The sequence below is a fragment of the Xylocopa sonorina genome, chromosome 1 (genome assembly GCF_050948175.1).
Source record: "Xylocopa sonorina isolate GNS202 chromosome 1, iyXylSono1_principal, whole genome shotgun sequence".
In the NCBI taxonomy this organism is placed as follows: domain Eukaryota; kingdom Metazoa; phylum Arthropoda; class Insecta; order Hymenoptera; family Apidae; genus Xylocopa; species Xylocopa sonorina.
The window spans coordinates 16,869,183-16,889,822 of NC_135193.1; the positions used below are offsets into that span (position 1 = coordinate 16,869,183).

A 20,640-nucleotide genomic window follows, 5' to 3' on the forward strand; every position below is an offset into this window, starting at 1 on the left:
TCAAAGGATCGAAAAGCGAGCGTATGTCGCGCGGATCCATCGGAGTGTGACAAGTCGATCAAACGTCGCCCGGCTGAATTTCCTCCGAGACGTCGCTGATAACATTGTGAGGAACGAGGAGCTCCAGGTGCCCCGAGGGCAACGAAGACCGGTCAACACTTGACCTAACTGAGACCAACCCTAAGTTAGCATAGGTTCCAACTTCCTTCGGCTTAGCTCCGTTTCAGCCAGCCTGGTTTACCGATCGATATTCGATCGACCTTAATGGAGTATGCTGATTGCTGAGCATACGGCTGCGACCTGGCTAAACGTTATCTCGCTCCGTGATTGTATCGTCACTTGCTAGATGTGATTATTTGATCGGCCAGTCTCTCCTTAAGCCTCCACGTTTCCATTCAAAACGTGAATCGCGGCACTTCCGCGCTTAATTGTTTCGCAAGCAATCGGTCTTTCCACGCCTGGCGTGGAAGGGGCGAAGTTCTCCAAGGGCGATGGAGATCAAAAGGCGGAATCAAAGACGCGGCTGGTCGCAACCGAGTCTTTTATGGAACGAGTCCGCGAGAAAACTCCTCAACATATTAATTAAATATTCTACTTTCCTCATTAGCGAAAGTTTGATTACCATCCAGGGCGATGTCCTGGCGGTAAGAAGTTGCTTCATCGCGCGCGTGCAACCGACATAATAATTCTTGGCGAAATGAAGAGGAAATCCGCGGGAACCGAGGGGGGGGGGGGGGGGGGCCGGTAAGTAACGTCGACGGAGGCCGTCTTAATTTCTTCCACCATCTTCGTCCCGCTGAGAATCCACGGTGCTCAGGGCCGTACCGGCGCCGCGGCAACACCCACGTCCAACTGGCCAACTTCATCTTCCCTTTCATCTTATATGAAGTTAATTACATTTTTATGAGCCGCCATCCTTCTTCCTTAACGATTCCTCTTCACGGCGGGGCTTTATGTTTCATCGCGGGAAAAAAGGCGAACCCTTTGCCCATCGTCTCTCTACCCCTTTCCCTTTTTCCCTCCGCGTTACTCAACTTCGTAGCCTCGACCGTCTCGTTTCTTCTGCCCATCGAAGAACACCGCGCTCCCGATTCCGCTTTTTCGCGCGGTCCTTTCTCACCTCGTAGCGTCTCCCCGTGTTCGATCGATCGATTCTGATGTCGTTTCGTCGCTGCGTCCTTCCTCCACAATGGGGTGCTCGACAACACGACCAGGAACCCACGAGAGAGAAAGGGAGAAAGGGTGACACGCGAATGGACGGATGAACGAATGGCTGTTAGAGCTAGAGGTAAATGAGAACGACTTTATTGTCTCCGTCTCCAAGTATCCGATACGCTGCACGATCGCAAAAGGGCGAACACCGATGGTACACGATATTATTGACCGTGCTCGCAGTGAAAATTATTTGCTTTCGAGTAATAATCACGAAACGTTTACAGACGGATAAAACGTTTACCCGTCACGTTGTTTCCCTTTTCTACCTCGATTCGGTTTAAAGAGAACAGAGAGGTGGAACGAAAACGTCGTTGAATTACATTAAGGAAATCCGTCTAATCGAATAAATCTTGCCGGAACGCTGCTCGACTAACGAGTAACCCGATATCCGTTCTGGGATCTAGTGTCTGGTCTCATCGTTAGATCCATGATTCAATAACGAGTACTCTCTGTCCACCTTCCCTCGATCCGGCCAGTGGCTGCCACCACCGGAGAGCAACTTTGTTTAAGTCCCACAGGGTCATCCACGATAACCTTTGGGATAAGATACCTCCAATCGATTAAGTATTTCACCCACGACCGAACGATAAGGGCCCTTTCTCTCTTGCTTCTTGCCCTTGCCCGGCTAATAAATTTCGTTAATCGCGCGCCACTTAAATGTATCGCGATTAAATCGTCGTTCGATCAATTCGTATTTTTGCGAACGCGTGCCCGATGGAACGAGAAATGAATACTTGAAACCCCGCTACGGAGCACCGGAACATTTTCAATTCAGCGGCGTTCATCTTTGTCGGGAAGAGTTTGCCGTTTCAACGTAACCTTTCGCACGAAATAAGAGTGTATTCAACGTCGAACAAATTTCGACGCGTCTGCATCGAGTTTCAATTTTCCACGGGTGCATAATAGAACACGGTATTGGATGAACAGCCGCGCATAATTAGTCAGACGATCGTTGGCTTCCGCGAGATTTGATTCGATGCATTTTATCTGGGTCGCTTTAATTCCTAATGCTATTACCATTGTTTTCTTTTTCCTTGTTAAGTCAAATGCCGGCTGATTAAATTACAATGCCTCCAGCTCCTGTTCGCGATACGGTCATTAACGTCCGTTGAATGCTGGCTCGAGAACGTACCTCGCCGTGCCTCGAAAAATACGTGTATACGCAACCTAGGAAATGGGAATAATGAAAATAAAAAAGAAAGTGCATAAAAAGATTCCTCGCACAAAGGGGGATGAAACAAAAAAAGTAAATAGCGGAGGAGGAGCAAGTATAACAACTTGAAAGAGAACGCAGAAGAAACCTGAAGCTGGAGAAACAAGCTGGGCAAAGTGGCAAAAGGTGAAACCAGGCGGAAAGAGGCAGAGAGAGAGAGAGAGAGGAAGAGAGAGAGTGGGGGGATGGCAGAGAGACAGCGGTGGACGTACGTTTCCCGTGTGTCATCGGGACGGCGGAGATTTAAATTGTGCCGGCAACAAAATGGAAATGAGGGTTGTAGAATGAAAATGGAAGGCGGTATAAAATAGAGCGAGGTGGAGAGAGAGAGAGAGAGAGAGAGAGAGAGAGGTTAAGGGGTGACTGCGCGGATTCTACAACGGTGTGCAGGAGGCCGCAGGACTCGCCTCCGTGGCGAATAATAGCTAGCGGATACGGCTGTTGTTCCATTTTTTGAGTTCGCAGCCATTCGCGTGGCCTTGTTTACGCGGCCGTTCGCCTTTCTTCGTCGACAGAGCGGGTGGCGGAAAAAAGAGACGGGAACCAGCATCCACCCCCGACCGTTTGCGCGGTGCACCACCGCTCGGGACCGTCTGCGAGACGTTCGCGCGCCTCGCGCGCGACGCAACTGCGGCCACGGATATGCTGTGCACGTGCACACACGCGCTGAATTCCGACCGAATATGTTTCAACCCGCTTGATGAATATTCACGTAAATAAGGCGGCGTTCTAACGAGAGCCAGGTTAATGTAAATCCAGTGCAGGTGCGAACCCCGGTTTCGAGAATATGCATGAATTTAGGGGGTGCTTTAGACCCGCGGATTAAAACCTTTACTCGATACGCTTGCCTCCTTTCCGCCGCAAGTCTGATACACGGTTAATCGGCCACTAATTCGAACGACGAATGGTATACTTAACGTGGGCGCGTTTAATCGTTCGAAGTTGGGGGAAAAATCGGAACGTTAGTGGATGGAACGATTCATAAATTGAAGCGAATCGCAGTCGAACGGAGTGGAACGGGGGAAAACTGTTTAGACGCAAAATCGACGGGGCAACGTTAATTCAATTCCAGAGTTCAATTAAGTGATTCTCCTCCCCCGGTGTGCGGCCATTATATTTCTTTTCCGACACGTTCCTGGCAGCTGGCGGGACACGAGACGGGCCGATAAAACGCAAATGGTCTGGCCGGTCGAAACGACAAACCGCCGTAGTCGTTCCGCTCTAGCGCGAGCTTCCGACGACGCGTTCAGAACTGGATTGAAAAAATAATACTCGAAAAACGGCCGGGCCACGGCGCGGATATATCGTTTGTTTCCCCGAGTCGAGTATCCGGGGACGCTGCAACCGACGCTTGAAGGAGATATAAAGATCCCGGGCAGCATAGAATTCGCGATTTCCTTCCGCGCAGATGGTACGAAATGATCCTTTTCACTCCGCATTATATACTGCAGCCACTCCATGCCCTTCCCTCCTGTTCCCCGAGGAAAGGATGGAAAAAAAATGGACAGAAAAAACGTGGACTACTAACCACGATTTTCCGCGACGATTCCACGTCTGCCTGGTGAGTTATCAAAAGAATTTTTAAAACGGGGATGCATTTATATATGATAAGATATTGTCAAAGCAGTGCGGTTGAATTGAAAAGAATTTGTGGATTCGGAAACGGAATTTCAAATGACGGGAAGAGCGGCTAGAATGAGGGAGGATGTGGTATTCGATGCTAGCCACGAGTATAATCCACCAGCGGAGGGGGTGTGCTCGAACGAGGGTATTCTCCCGCGCCCTTCGCGAGGCTATAACTTTTATTGTCTCACGGATCAAGCAGAGCTCTACGTTAGCCATCGAACGCATCCCTTCACCCTTGTAGAACTGAAAGGTCGACCACCAGAGGACGCGTAAGATCAAAGTGGTTTCGATTCGAATCGACGAAAGGTTCGCCGCAATTTTTCCTCTCGAATCATTGAAAAAGAATACCGTCGACTATTAGACCGCGGCCATAAAATTTAAAACATAATCCCCACGAAGGCTCGACGAACGTTCGACACGGTATATCGACGTGGTAACAGTTGGCGAGAGGACAAAGTGACAGAATCGAGAAGTATATCTTCCCTCGGGACGGAAACCAAGATCCCCCGAAGCGATGGAGGATTTTGCATAACGGCTGGCCCGATAATCTGGCTTTCCATCGTGGTACATTTATGAGGAGACTTCCGTGGACGAGCAGTCTGCTTCCATTTCCTCCTTGGACATCCCCGACACCCTGGAGATTCGTGTTCGAAAGTAAATGCCCTCTTCGACGTTCTCCCGGCCGCTTAGTTAGCCAGAGAGTCTGGTCCGCACCGGAGGGTGCTCGCAATCCCGTCGCCCTGCCACTGAGAGCCTGCCAACCCCTTCCGGCCGCTCCCAACACTCGGACTCTCGCAAATAGCCTCTTGTCCGACCGCTGCACTAATGCCCGGGGATTTTGAAATGTAATACGTAGGAAATCGGCGTACCGCTGCTGCCTTATGCGGCTCGTTTGCACAGAATTATTCGCAATTCAACGGAAAACTTGATGACGCACCAGGAAAAAATAGCGACCCCAATTTACGAAGTGTCGTAATTAATTATAAGTACCGACGACACTTTTAAGATCACGTTGGTCGTAGATACCGATCGCTTCGAGGCATCGCAGATCTATTTCTATCCTTATTATTGTCACTGGAAAAAATGATCATTGCGCACCAGGACGTCACAAGGAAAAGATATCGTAAGGCACGGAAAGGAGCAAGACCACGTATACGAAAGCAGGTTTCCGTATCGTGTAGCGACCGTAATCTTCCATAAGATTAGCCACTGCGACGATCCTCTCCCTCTCTCTCTCTCTCTCTCTTTACCGCTCTATCTATCTCCGTTCGTATGTAGATAGGTACACGTACACAAACGCACGGACACAAATCCAGGGGCGGCGGTGGTGCTCGTGTTACGAGACTGCGGGACAATGGTACGCGCGATAAATTAACAAATGAATTAAAAGCGCCTGGATAGAAGCTGAACAATTGCGGTTTCGGTTGCGTTCGTTGGTCACGTACGCTGCAAACGGGCTTTGGCCGTTGCCCTGTTTCTTCTTTTATCAATTATCTACGAACGAATCCGGGGCACGGTTACGGGGTATGAACGAATGGAAATACAGGGGAAGATTCACTGGCCCGGATAAATTATTGCGCAACGTGTGACTCGCGGAACGAACGATCTCTCGCGGCGAATCCCCGCGAAAATTTACTTCACCTTATTACCGTTCTGTCCTTAATCAAACTTTCCCCTTAATCAACCATCCGTTGCGAGACGTCCTCGCGGTGTCTCGGATTCTTCAGGAGTCCCTTCGCCTTAATACCGTCGTCCTTAATCAAACTTTCCCAAAGCACGGTACACTGTCCCCGATAATTAACAAGCTATCCAACGAGACAGTGCGCCCCGCGCAGTCGAGAAAACAAACGGAACTACGTATCCATTAGAGGGACAACAAGCAGCTACGTCGAAGATCGAAATCACATCGCAGTTTACTTTGGTCTATCGTTTGGGGACGGGTGTTTTTCCGGTTCCTGTGTCAGCAAAGAAGGGGTTGGGCGGGCGAATTAATGAAATTCGTTCCCCGTGGCCGGGCGATGCTGAAAATTTGGGAACGCGCGCGCGAAACAGGGCTCGCGGCGCCGTACGTAAATTGGCCGGTTACGATTCGAGGGACGCGACGGATCGAAACGAATTAGCAAATTAATTAAAAGCACTTGGGCCTGGGGATGAGCGGTGGGAATACAAACAATCGTTGGGACGGGGGTGCACGACGGTTTTTCGGTCACGTAGCCAGCCTCGCGTTCACCTTTTCCCGCCTCCCCTCTTCAGTCAGCCGGGCTTCCTCCGCGATCCGGAACACCGCCGTGTACAACCACCCCACTTTCCACAACGTTACGCCAAGGTGGAGGCAGATGCGCTAAATAGCCCGCAGGAAAACCGAAACGCTCGCCTCCGTCGCCATGAATGTAGCTCGAGGGTGCATTTTATGGGACAACGTTCAGCCACCCGTCGACCTTTCTCCGAGGGTTGACCTGGGACCAACTCTCGTCCCGAGATCAATCATCCATCTTCGGTTTACGACCTGGAGATCGGAGTTTAAATCGCTCGACAGACGATCCGGAAGGGTTCCGTTACAAGATCCAGGAACCTTCTATCGCTCTGTTTTTAACCGGAATTTTATTGTTTCTCGTCGATCTCGTCAGAAATCCTGCCAGCGAATACCAAACAGCGCACGTGTTGCTCTTACTCGCAATCTGAATTAGGATTCATTGTTTTCAATCGTCTACGATTTAAATCCTTCTCGAGTTGCCTTTCGCTTCTTCACCGGCAACCAGACTGGAAAGTTCGTTTTTAAATGAAATTCCGTTTGAACGTGCGCTCGCTGCTCGGTTTTCACCGGCACGCGTTTGCGATTGTGCTACTTTGAAAGTAAACAGCGCTCCTTTAAAACTAACCAGAGCTGCGGTCCCTCTTTCGCAATAAGAAGAGAGGTAACTTCGTTGCTTCGAAAAGGGCCATTTAAAATTCTCCTTCGAAAATTATCTGTATCATCCGAAAGGGGGCTTCTTTGGTGGCATAACCGACGAGCGAAGCGTGTACTCGCCGCCAGTCACAGTTTAACACGATCACGGTCCCGTTGCCGATCATTAACGACGACGAATTAGCTGAAAACGTTGGAAGCGAATTTCTCAACGCATTTGGAATCCTGCCACGGGATGTCCGAGTTCAGACCACAATATGGGCGCGTTGCGATAAAAGTCAATTGCCATAGACGCGGATGCGAGTTCGCACGGCTGCCGCGGGTACATGAACGCGGGTCAGCTGTACATACGTGCAGTATAAGCAACTCCTTGACACGTGCGATCACGTCGACCGCGTGTGGTTTATGGCCGTTGATCTACTGCCGGTGGCCGAAACGAACGACCCCCGTCGAAGCTGTTTCGAGGCGGTGAAAATATTACGCGGATGAAAAATTGGCCCGCGCGAATGGAAAACCGTACTTTTGTTTCAATCTCCGCGATAATTTCCGACGGAATAAAAAGGCACGGCGAAAGGAAGGTTCGCACCCCGAGTCTCCCGTCGAGAGATAGGGAGGCGGCGCGTGAATTCACGAGCAGCCCCGTCTCGGTTTACGAGACGAAATCTCTCTTTTAACGCGCGATAAGCAGTTCTCCGCAGACAATTAAACAATTCTTAATTATTCGATGGAGATAACACGGTTACCGCTTGTTGTTCCCCGCTGTTATCTGCCGGGACACTGGATAATGCACGAGGCTCGTTTTTAACCGTTAACGAGATCTTCGCGTTTTACAACGGGAAAAGAAGTTGGAGAGATAACAAAAAAAGAAGAAGGAAGGGAGGGAAAAAAGGGAGGAAGAAAGATTGAAAGGAAAAAGGTGAGAAAGGGAGATGGGAGATATTGTTTCGTGGACAGTTCCCTGTTGTCTCGCGAGAAGGAGAGTAAAAAGCATGATAAAACCACGGAACTTTTATCTGGCTCGATACAGCTCCCCCTTGTAATTCCGGATACTCGTGATATTTAAAGAATTTCCTCGCCGTAAAAAGCTCCTTTATAGCGCGAATTTCTTCGCCCGCCCGAGCGAAACGAGCGAAGCGTTCGGTAACGGGGAATGAATACAGAATAAACGAAGGAAGAACTAGCCCCCGTGCTCCGGTACCGAATTAATTAGAGGTAATTCCTATAAATATCTCGTTGGAGCAACAAACTGTACGAGCCGTAGTTAAAGCTCTAGTAGCCGTGTTAGGTCCGAGTTAGGTTGAGCAAGCTCTAAGACTGGATTAGATTGGGATTACCTAATACTATTTGATCTTCCCGCGCGATGTAATCGCTCCTTCTACAGTGAATTAATAACGAGCGAGCATTTACCTTCGACGAGAGAAAACGCGTCGCGACGATACTCCGTGCGCGCCTCCTCTCGTCGTCGCTTCGCAGCGTCGGGGTGTGTGTAAAAAAAAATCGCGTGGAAAGGGAGTCGCGAAAAACGAAACCGCCCACCAACGTTTAAGCGAAACCAAGAGCCGTAAACCGTGGCCGAAAAATCAATCTCCATTTACGGGCACCGCGATCATAGAAAAATAGAGGAGCGGTGAAACCGTGGCCAGCCCAGAGGAAGAGTAACGACCCACCGTTTCGACGAAACTTTCCTTCCATGCAACATAAGTCCGTATCGCGTTCGGCAAAATAAACGCGAACTCCTCGGAGGTCGATCGTGAAATATGTGGCCGGACCCTTGTTCCCGGGGCCCCGTTGCACAGAGTGGAAGTTTTCCGAATGCGTTTATAAAGCGCGGATGCGACTATGGGGGTCGATGGGGGGAGGGCACGAAATTCGCGCGAACAAAGGGCGGGGCAAGAAGCACCGGGAGCGCGACGTATAATTTATACGATCATAGATGTAATCGCATTTGAATATTCACAACTATGCGCGTCGCCGGAGCTGGTAACTTTATAATTACCAAGTAAATTACCTTTCCTCCACGCCTTCCGACCCTTCCTGCTCCTACCACTGTTCGAGACCCCTTTTCCCACCACGTACGAGAACGAGCAGCCGCCACCCCGCCGCCCCCGACCGTGGCGGGGAGGAATTTATTGAAAATTAAGTCCGATTTTATCGCGCGGAAACTTTCCAATTTTCTACGGTTACTTTCGCGTTCTATTTCGACCGACTAGCGAAGAATTTGCGAGGTAGCCGACGCTTAATAAACGTCACAGCCTGATTATGCCCTCGAATCGGACGGGAGAGGCGTTCTATCCCTTCGTCGGGTTAACTTTCGATTTAAGAGGCGAGACTTTTCATTCGAGACTGCTCGAGGATCAGCCTCGACGGGAAATGCAATGAATATTGTGATTGGAAGGTTCGCAGGTTCCAGGTTACTTAATTTTAGACACAAGTCACTGCTATCGTATCGCCGCACGATATTTGTAACTTAACCAGTTCGGCTTCTAAGCCCTTCGACTAGTATCGTCGTGATAGTCGATTATGGTGGGAATTGGACCGCGTGTTAAGTAGAATCTCGACCAGTGATAACGCGAACGCGATACGTAAACGCGTACGTGTGGATCTAGAAAGCGGAAGCGGGTGGGATACGTGGCGCCTTAATGAAATATACAAACTTCCGTTAACTATCGGAACGGAATTATGTGAAAACTGTCGGTGACTGGCATCCGAACATTCGAGCCTGTTAGCAGGAAAGTAATGCACGCTTCGGAGGTATAAACGATCGTCTCGAAATAGTTGGAACTCGTTGGCGGAGAGGGTAGAACGGACAAGTCCCGGCTGAAAATGGACGCGATCACCGAACGTCCTGCGCGTCCCGCGGAAAATCGAATTCCCCCCGCGTGAAAATGCTCGCAGATTCAACAAACGAATCGCTGCACATTTTCCATTCATTTTCACCGCTGTTAGTCGCCCGTTCCCCTTCAGCAAAATATTGATCCAATCGATACGGAACGCGACAGAGTTCTCTTAGGTATTAACGCTGTCGTTTTTATTATTCGCGATGCAAAACCGTGACAAAGATAGACAGTGTATCGGACGGTTCGACTAAACATTATTAAAGATCGTATCGAAAAGTGTTAAAAACTCGATAGAAAACAAAAACGAAAGAAAAATATCAAAGAAGAAAATAAAGTCGAAAAACAGTCTGGTCTTTTGTGTGCAAAGCTTACCGATAGAAAATATAAATTACATCGCGTTTTCGTTTCGACCAGAGCGGGAAATCCTTGCAAATAAAAGGAGCTACGATTTATCCCGAATTCGACGTGAGCAGGAGCAAAACGAGTCTCTTTTATCGACAGATATCCCGGGTCTTCTTTCCCTACAAACTTTACGACACCCGCTGCTTTCCTGTTTCTACTTTTATCGGCCAGTGTCTTCGCGTGTATATCTATCCGGAGACAGCCAGTAAGGGAGCTTGAATTTATTTATAAATAGTACCCTCTGGAGGCCGACAAAGTGAAGTCGCTCTAGACGGAAAATTGTAAAATCCTGTTTACCCCGTCCGCGTTTCTCATCGATCAATTACGTCGACATTTCCATATAAAATTCTGCCACAAATATGCCACCCATAGGTATTAAAGAAAAAGATAGTTTTTAATAATCCCACGTCGAAATAATCCACTCCAGCATCTCGCGTAAGAGATACACGCGAATCCTCGATAAATTGGAACGGGTTTTCAGTTTTCAATCGCCAGAGGGGGAGAAAGAGAGAGGGGGAGAGAAAAAAAATGAAGCGACAATGGCAAAGTCCATCGAACGCGTATTTAATCGATACGACCGACAAGTTCCACGTGTACGCTGTTAAACCGATTATCCCGAAGGATTTCGAGCGGCTTTCTACATATTACAGAAAATTTCGTACGAGCTTTAGACTCCTACCGATACAAATTATCCCGGGTAATCGTTCTCCCCCGAGAACGACGAGACTCGTAATAAAGCGTAATTGCAACGATACCTGAAATTTTGCTGGCAAAAAATTGCCACGACGACGAACAGCTGTAAACAACGCTCGAAATGTCGCGAAAAATATTTATCGACATTATGCAAGGGTGAGACGGGATTCGATTAATCGACGCACCCTCGCGACGTTTCGGAAAATGGGGGAATTATTCCGGACCATTTCGCGCGAGATTGACTCGCCGCCGGGTGTAATTGAGATGCGAAATAATGACGACGGCAAGACGCTTTGTGTTCTAGTCTCTGCAGATTCCTCGATGAAACCTAAACGCTTCCCTGGGCAAACACACTCGGAATTAATGGCAGCCTGCCTCAGACGCGGATGCGGAGATTGCGGTCTGAGCAGGGTGCAAGGAAATTGCGAAAAATTGATAACGAGAAATAAAAAGGAACGCTCGATAAAGGGGTAGCGTACTGGGGGTGTTACCTCGAAACGAACAGGCGATTTCAACCTCGTCCCTAATCGCGTCTTGTTTGCGTTATCACGTGCGTCACCCTTCCCGGGCTACCTGCAAGCCAGATGCCTGGTGGGGCAAGTGAATCCCCCTACAGGCAAAAAGGAGGATCGGAACTAATTGTCACACACACTGTTCGATCGGTTGTCATTCGGGATCCAATAGTCACCGAGCGAGCAGCTACGTTTGCTTGGCTCTTTCTGCAGAGGAGTCGAACGGAAGAGAAGATTCCTCCGATCGTGCGAGAAATATTAATTGCGACGATATGACAAGGTACTCGAGCATCTCGTTGCACTGCGAGTCGAGATTTTCTTCTTACATCTATTAATAACGAACACGCGTCAGTGATAAGTGAACCGTTGTTTCCAGCGAGTATCTGTGGATCATCACGTGCTGGATCATGGCGAACGTCGCGGGACATCGCGAGCGTCGAGAGGAATGGGTGGTCAGAGTCGAGGGTGGGCCTCAAGTCGCGTCGCTTTTGGCATTGCAGAGCGGATACGAGCATCTTGGTCCGGTGAGTCGACGAAAGGGATCGCTGAACGAACGACGCACAGGGCGAGTATTAAAAAACAAAAAGGGAGAGCAGTGGCGTGATTAAATGGAAGAGGTACGACGGTGGTTTAAACTAGCTAAGCGAGCGGGGAAATAGAAAGATATTCGGAGGAAATTACACGCGAAATTGTCTTTATACCCGTGCGTCGTTTGCGCGCGGATGGCGTTTTTAATATTGTAACAGCGGCCCTGGGAGTTAATATTTGAGGCTTGTGGGCGGGACACGTGATGAAAAAAACAAAAAACCGCGGCACCCGCCGTTCCATTGAATATTCACCAGTAATCCCGGGAATAAGTACGTCAACGTAACGCGGAACAGCTTCCGACGCGGTGAAAGCGGCAACTGCGAGAAGATGCAATTAAAACTTGAACAACTGCTTAATAACTTATTGTTAGCCACTTGTGCAACGCCCAATTCCAGTTTAACTTCGACCAGAGCATCCCGCCATTGTAACTTAACTTTCGTGTTTATCTCGGGGATAGAAGTAGACGCGAATGAACTTCGTTCACGTTCAACTGCGGGAAGAGGGCTCTTAGGGCGGGGAACTTATCGCCGCGAAAACCGAAACTATTCCCGCGCAATCAACGAAGCCGATGTCACGAAACTGCCAACTATCGCTAAACGCTCCGAGGATTATTTTCGATCCGAGCGGAGCGTCGAACATCGCGCGAAAAAATGCGGGCGATAAAAATTTCCGAAATTCCTCGCGTACTTGCAAAACCATTTCGCGCGATATTGAACGGTCGCCACAACAAACCGTGGACCCTGTGCTTTCCAGTGAACTAGGGTCGCGCGATAATGCTCGCAGTCGAATTACAAACGAGTGAGTTAAATTATGAAACACGTACACGAGCGTCATCGTGGAGACACTCGAGTGTCGTACGTGGAACGAAACTAATTAACAGTAATGAAACAGCTCGACGACACCATATGCGAGGTACGACCGAGCGTTTTACACGTCCGATAATCCGCGACGAGTCACTCTAATCTCAAGTGCTCGTTAAACAGCGTGACAAAACGCGCACGGTCGATTACACGCGTGACGCGGCCGCATTTGTTTCCAAGCGTTATCGTTACCACGGTGAATCGTAAATCTTGATTCCTCCGTATCCGTGCGGATTACAAAACTGTCACGAGTCACGATACTTTTACAGGCCGCAGCCCGCATATTCATACTATTCATCTCATCGAAAAACGGAGATCGTTGCCTCTCGATCGAAACGCGACGCTTCTTTTCACGCACTAACGTCCAATGACAAGTTCGTTACTACAAAAAATCGTAGGAGCGATCGAAATGCAAACCGTGGACAAACCTCTCGCGGGTATCTCTCGTCGACCGTTAGTTTTCCGCGTGTTCGATCTTGAGGGGTGAGATTTCTGTTGGCGCAAGCCTGGTACGTTTTATCGATAAATAATATTTACGTATAATTCCGGCTTAGCCGAGGCGAAGTAATTTCCCGGATGCTGCGAACGCTCTTTCGGACCTCCGTGCTCGATTCGCGAAATGGGAATAATTGAGGGGGTCGAAGGAATACACGGTGAACAGAATCTGGCGTTCGCTCGGATCGTTACGCTGTTAAACCCGGCGAGCATCGAATCGACAAATCGCCGGCGAAACTTTCCTTTGACGCGCGAGATCTGGATATATCGGTAGGAGGGGATCGGACAACAGCGGGAGCTGGGAGGAAACGGGGATGCGAGACGATCGAGCGGGTAAAACATCGAGCGGTTCGCGAGGAAACGGGGAGAGATACGGCTTGGATATCTTTTTGGTCGCCGGACGGTTTCTCTCGCGCGACTTGATCTCAAGGCGGAACTCGTTTTGCAAAGTGCACGAGCCGAGGGGGTGGGGAAAAGAAGCGAGGACGAGAAAGGGAACGGAGATCTGGCCGATGTCTCGGCGAATCTCCGCGCGGAAACGGAGGGAGAGAATGGGTAGAACGAGCGATCAAATGGTTCGTGAGGCTTGCTTACCGAGATAATCTCTTTGCAGCGATCCGTGCACCGGCGCGCGATGGGCGAGGGAGGTAAGCGATTTGCCCACACTTTTTCGACGCTCCTACGGGCTACGTTCACGTCCCGCTGAGTCTCGAAGGCCTGAAATACGTTTACGCCCTCGCGCAGATTTACCAGGCCAACGAAAAGAAGCAAAAGCGGAAGGAGTTGCTTGGGAAAATGTACGGGGCTCGCGTTCAAAGGCTCGAAAAACTGGGGAAATTCCGAGAATGAACGGGAGCCGCAAAGCGGAAATTTCTCTCTGAGAGATCGAGACGCGTCCGTGATATTCGAATAACGATGACTTTTGGCTCCTGCTCTCTCACCCTCTTTCGCTCCTCTCCTTTCGCTGCTTGCACTTGACCAACGGGTGACACGCTTCCACTCCTACTGCTAGGTTCGTAACGCGTGCTCAGTTTTCATCGCTAACAGAGATGACCCAAATAAAGTCGCGTAAAATTCGACTGAGCCCACACCGCGCGAACGTCATCCTCGTTAAGGAAGAACACGCGCGTCGCGACCCTTCAACCGTCGCACTCGACGAGAATCAGCTCGCTTTCACGCGTTGAATCCACTCGCCAGCGAGACACTGGCGCAGCTCTATCGCTCGCGATGATCGTCGCAATTACCATAATCGTTTTCGTGGCTACGAAAAGTGAGGCGTGTTTTCTGAACATCAGCCAGCATAATACGAGTGGGCACAGCGGCATAATTACGGTAACAGAGTGGCTCCCCTTTTTCCACCGCTTTACCTGAACCTACCCCCCTGCCGTTACCGTCGTCGTCGAGCACCGCACTTCTGCGCCCGCGAAACTGCGTTTCCCTGCAGCTGCAGCCACGGAAGCCGACTGGCGCAGTTGCAGCCTCGCAGCCAGCCTCGCGGCCGACCGCAATCCACGGTGAACGCGATTCACGGGCCCTCGCTCGCTCGTATATTTCCCAGTCACGTCGTGTAATTATTTCGTATAATTAAGCTCACGTGGCCGACCTCCAACAGCGAAAAGGTGAAACGCCCGGACGCCAAAAAACGATTCGAACCTCGTTTTCAGTACCGCTTGGACAATGCTGCGGCCTGCCATTCAGGATTAATCTCGTTCCCTCTATTCCAACAACGAAATTAAACGCGTCGTCGCGATACACATTTCGCATCTCCGTTACGATGTTCCGCTGTTAGACGATTACCAGAAGAGAGCTTCAGGATTCACCGATTCGACAACGGGAACGCAAAGCGTCAGCCGCGTCCATTTTTCTCGCGCTATCAGTCGTAAATTACGAACGATACGTACGAGCTCTCTCTAGTCGTCTTGCCAAATCGCATCTCGCAATTACGCGATTCCTTCGCTCCCAGCGCCGTTGTTCGATCCCTTGTCAAAGGTATCGCCAAAAGAATTTTGCAAATTTCGCTTGCGTCCACGTCCGCGCGCGAAACAAGCGCTCGAGTCCGAAATTGAGTGACTGACGGAACTGGAATAAGAGAAAAAATAATTATTCGTCCAGCTACCGAAACGAACTTGGCTGAAATGCCTTTGACCGTTCGATGCACAGCCGCGTATAACGTCGGCCAATCGGAATTTTGACGACGCATGAAATTTCGTCGCCGCTGTCCCGCGAAACGCAGCCTCGTCGCAGCGTGACGCGTTCGAACGTTTTCGAAAAGGGGCGAAAAAAACGTGCGCTTGTCCATCCTTGAAAAACGATCGCCTGAATTCCATCGTGGAAACGCGAACAACGCTTCCGAAGATGCGACCCTCGCGAGTACGTCGCAATTTGTCGCCCGCCTCGGCAACGCGAGCAGAAAATCCGATAAGCGAGCTGATTACTCGCAGTGAAACTTCCGAACGTCTAGGTTAATCCGGTTTATCATATATCTTAAGCGAGCACCCTATATTATAAAAGCACGAGATTGCTCAATCAAGCCTCGCCCCCGGGCAAATTGAAATCGAGTTATCGAGAAGCTGTTACGAAACTGTCGGAATGAATTCCCTAACATTCATTTCCCGAGCGCGGTGTTTTCTTTATTCCCCGGGCAGGATCGAGCGACATAGCGTCGTACGAAAGTGGGAAACACCGATGGAAATTAAATCGTCCTCGCCAACGCGACGGAACTTATTATCCGCTCGTTTCAGGACGCGCCTCGGAAACGTCGAGCTCGACGGGGGTCTCTCGCTGGAATTATAATAATTATTTGTTACGTTGATACCTCGTACGTGTCAGGCGCGATGACTTTGGAAGTTAATTGGCTACGCTTTGAGCGAGCGAGCGGCCTTTGTCGGACGTCGTCTTTTGCGAAGTGGCAAGTCAGATAAATTTCATCAAATTTTGGCATTCATATTCATAGCCAGGCATCGCGAACGCTCATGTTTATTCACCAACGATACAATGTAAACCCTTCCTTTTTTCGTCGCGAACCAGAACAGCAGCGAAACGAATTAATCTTCGATTAGAATAAAAGGGGACGGGTCAGAGGAGGGGAGCGCGAGACGGAGCGATCGTAAAATTGAAAGTTTCTTTGATCAGGGATCGACGCCACCGTGACAGTTTTAACGTCTTCCTCTTGAGCCGCGGGCACTAATGGCGCGCGCTCGTAAATGGTCACGGCCGATGCGGAAGTCTGCCGATTCAGCTTTAGCGTTTGGCAGTAATTGAAATAAACGACGTGGCGCCCTGCTGAACGCCATAATGAACTTCCCCGTTACGGGGGTTGACAGATGTCACAGCGACCTGCCGCTTGGCTCTCGCCTTCGTTAGGTTCCTACCTTCGGAAAGGTTTAATCTTGGCCCCGAGTAGACCTCGATATTTGATCTCCGATCTCCGAGGGAAACTTTGCCCCCGATATTTCCTATCGTCGGCTCGATCGCTCCTAGTCCGCCGGATACGCTGACAAATATCTCATTACGCCACTCTGTTCGCTCCTTCCTCGCGACGAATAATCGTTTCACCGCTCGCTTCTCGCGCGAAGCGTATCATCTCGGATATCGCGACGCCAAATATTTAAAGTTTCCGTGCAACGCGTGAGCGCGATTTCGGCCGTGGAATTTTTCGGATCTTCCCGCTCCGACTTTGTTGAGACTGGGCGCGGGCAAAGGAACGCGTGCTCTCCCCGCACTCGTCCGAGCAAATACGCTTTTTCGCACTGGCAAATATTGTATCTGTCGGTGGCAAATACTCGCTCGCCTCGCGGGAACGCGTCGCGCGCGCCGCTCGAACCGATTTTGCAATTTCTTTGCGATTCGAACGCGACAGGGATTGTTCGAAATCTGGCCGTGGTTAACGACGCCCGTTCCGAATCGGACGGCCGTAAAGATTGATACGCGAGGGAACGGAACGTTACGATCGACTCCGTGCGGCGAGCAGGAATTTCCCCGGCGATATTGCTGCGAAATTAGGTACTAGTTTACGCGCACACTTACGGGTAGCGCCGCGTGTCAGCCACATAATTCCGATACATAACATAATCGATACGGTACTAATAGGTTCAAGAGTTAAGTGAGATGGAGTGTATGGAGCTAGTCGGGGCCCCCTCTTCGGCCAAATTCACGTGACGCTGGTTACGGCGTTGATTTCAATTAAAACTTTGACTTTGACGTAGCTGGATTTGACGTGGCATAGTTTCCAAGATTGTCTTTAATAATTCAATTTCCCGCGCATTGCATCGATCGTTGTTACACCCTGTACACGCAAACAAACTATTTTCGGAGATCGCCGTGCGCTTATTGTCGATTTAACGCTTTTTCACCTCGATAATTACCGCACGAGTTTCTTCGCGCGAGAACGTAACGCGAGGGAGCAACAAATTTGCCCAGATATTGCGCTCGGATCGCGTCATTTAGCTCCCTGGTGTAATAATCGCTTATGTATCGTTCAATGTCGTCGCGGTTTCCTGCTCGAAACGCTTTATCCGGTGCGTGTTGCTCGAGATTACGCGTTCCCAGCCACTTGAGCGCGGCAAATCCAATTATATACATTGAGTTCCGTGATGGAAATGGTAGTTTCATGGCACGAAGGCTCCCAGACCCGCGAACGAAAACAGACCACCGTTCGCGTCGATACGTAACTGGAACCACCGACCGTGATAACGACGATCTGCTCGCTTATGCCGGAAAACAATCTTCCGGATGGAAAGGCGTCTGCGCGTGGATTCGCGCGCGAATCTCGTAAAAATAGAAACTGACGGGGTACGAAGGTGCGAGGAACGCGCGAGAAGGGTGGAAAAGCGTCGAATTTATGAGAACGCCACGGTCGATTTTATTTTCTTGATTAGCAATCGTACGTTCGGTTACGTTCTCGAGCGGACGCAGAAATAATTCGTTCAACTCTATTACTCGGAAAAATTCGAGGGGCGTGATCGTCTGGTCATAAATTAAGCGGACGTTGCGCAGAGGAAGGGAACTAACCGCTTAACTACAGAAGCCAGAGGAAGATCCTCTCGGTTCGGAAAAGTAGTTAGAGAAACACGAGCGAAACGAAAAGTACGTAACAGCGAAAACAGCTCGCAGACAGCGATAATACGAAGGAACGGATCCATGGGGTAGACACGGCCCCGTACGAAAGGTGTCTCTGTTCCGCAGCACGATAGAGACGTTAGGGTTTTCATTGGAATCTGACGACGCCTGCGGGAGCTTACTGCCGCGGGATTACCAGAGACAGTTGGAAATCCGATCAAAACAAATGGACTGCGAAAATACTCCCTCTCCCTCTCTCTCTCTCTATTTCGCCCTCTTTCTCCCGTCCTCGCTGTCCTCCAATTCCATCGTACCATCCCTCTCCATCTCCCGGCGCATCTAGAATCAGTCGTTTGCTCGAAGACTGTTACAAACCGACCTGGATGGCCCCGAGCTCACAGATTTTCCCGCAAGAGAGACGCTCGAGCGCAGTTCAGCCGACCGATAAGACGAATCGTTGATCGCGAAGTAATGACCACCGCTGATTTCTCGCCCTCTATCTCGGCAGCCCTCGTTCCCTGGCGTGCACGAGCACGTCGCGGCGTCTCTTAGCCGCGCGGCGAGTTAACAAACACAGAGGGGGGTGGGGGATCGGGGAGAGTTCGCCGCGAGGGTAGTTTTGGACACCGTCGAGCGTCGATTGCCACAGGGACGAAGGGAACGTGGCCGTTATCACGTAACAGACGCAGTCGAGTTTGAACCGTTCCCACGTGGAATTCGAAGCGAACGGCATCGCACGTGCTCGATCTCGGGGTTGGATCCACTGTCTTCCGCCTCGAGAAATTGACCTTGATTCGTAGCCAGTTGTAACTTTCGAGACGCAGAAATTATAGACAGAACGTCGCGAACGAACGAGGACATCGACGCTATGAATCTTCTTACGCGCGTCGACGAAGAAATTCTTTACGGAGCGTCGTCGACGCGAGATGTAACTCTTCAGCTTCCTGCCGGGGCAGGGAATTGCGATAACATCGATACGTCGGGGTCGCTCGTGGAAATATTGCTAGCTGCTTACGCGATCACGTGCGATAGTTCGCACGTACGATCGTTTTTATCCGCCTGTCCAAACCCGACAGTTTGCTCCCCCGATGTCACCCCCTCCTACCGCGCTGCCTCGAAAAAAAGGTACAAAATAGCGGGATAAAGAAGGAAAACAAACGAACAGACAAGCGGAGGGGGGAAAAAAAGGAGGAGGAAAAATGGAGCACGTGTCGTCGAGAATATTCAGCCGTTTATCGCTCGGTTCGATGGCAACGATCGATCAGATTCATTCCCTCTGGGTGCGCGCGTTGCAAAATATAATGGATACCGAATTATAGGGTTTTTTCGCGAGCCAACCGAGATACATGCAGGATTATTGTTTCATAACGGGCTCCGCGGATTTCCCTGGCCTTTGTTCGTCGCGTCGATGCGATCCGATCGAAATTTGGGTCACTCTTGAGCCTATCGCGGAACCACGCGATATCCCGGGTAATATCACGCAAAACATCGTAACCGTGGCTGGCTGTTTTTCGACTATTAAATCGGTCCTGATTTTCGGCCGACGCTATCGCGTTTATTCGGTCGTTCGGACGCGTTCGAATGCGTCCGCGTATCTTCATCTGTTAATTAACGGCCGGGAAAATTATGGAACGCGTCATCGCCGATGAAAATCAGGATGGATATCTGTAATGAGATCGCGGCCTGATGAAACGCATCATTTTTCGACGTGCGCCGCGTATTATTTCCCTTTTTTTCCCCCTTCCCCGAAAACGTACTGCCGTTTGATAATGCGAGCGAGTTTTAGATAGCGCGTCGGCTCTTTTTCCCTCTATCCCAATGACGGGCGAGCTTTTTTTTTTTTAGATCGCAACGTCCATTGAAACGGCGCAAATATGGAAATGATCTAACGCGATGCAACGAGATATGACGTTACATCGGCAAAGGGATGCGGACACGTATCGAAGTCGCTCGGATACGTCCGATTTATGCAACGTTCGTAATCCATGAACTGTAATACTTGTAATTGACACTCATAGCGCAAAAAAGGAACACGCGCGTCGTTCACGCGGTACACATCGACGGTATCGGTGAAACGAATTATTCTCGAAATCGTTCGTTCATTGAACAACCACCGGCGTATTCAATTTATTATGTGTCGCGGGTGTACGTATTAAGTGCTTAAAATATTTCCAGTTAACAATTCAACAAACCTGGGAGCGCGGAATTAAAAAACCCGCTGGAAAATCCAGCCGCG

At 49.9% G+C, this 20,640-nt stretch overlaps 2 protein-coding genes across 2 annotated transcripts in view; both read left to right on the forward strand.

The window, feature by feature from the left end:
• The window catches only part of LOC143432677 (lysozyme c-1), a 242,395-nt gene that overhangs the window by 149,952 nt on the left and 71,803 nt on the right, over positions 1 to 20,640 (forward strand). The window lies entirely within an intron of this gene.
• Positions 11,676 to 20,640, forward strand: part of LOC143426117 (neuroendocrine convertase 1) — a 28,504-nt gene continuing 19,539 nt past the window's right edge. Inside the window, exons 1-2 of the mRNA XM_076899345.1 lie at positions 11,676 to 11,683; positions 11,780 to 11,927. Of these exons, the coding sequence (XP_076755460.1) occupies positions 11,676 to 11,683; positions 11,780 to 11,927 (156 nt within the window). The remainder of the gene's footprint in view (positions 11,684 to 11,779; positions 11,928 to 20,640) is intronic.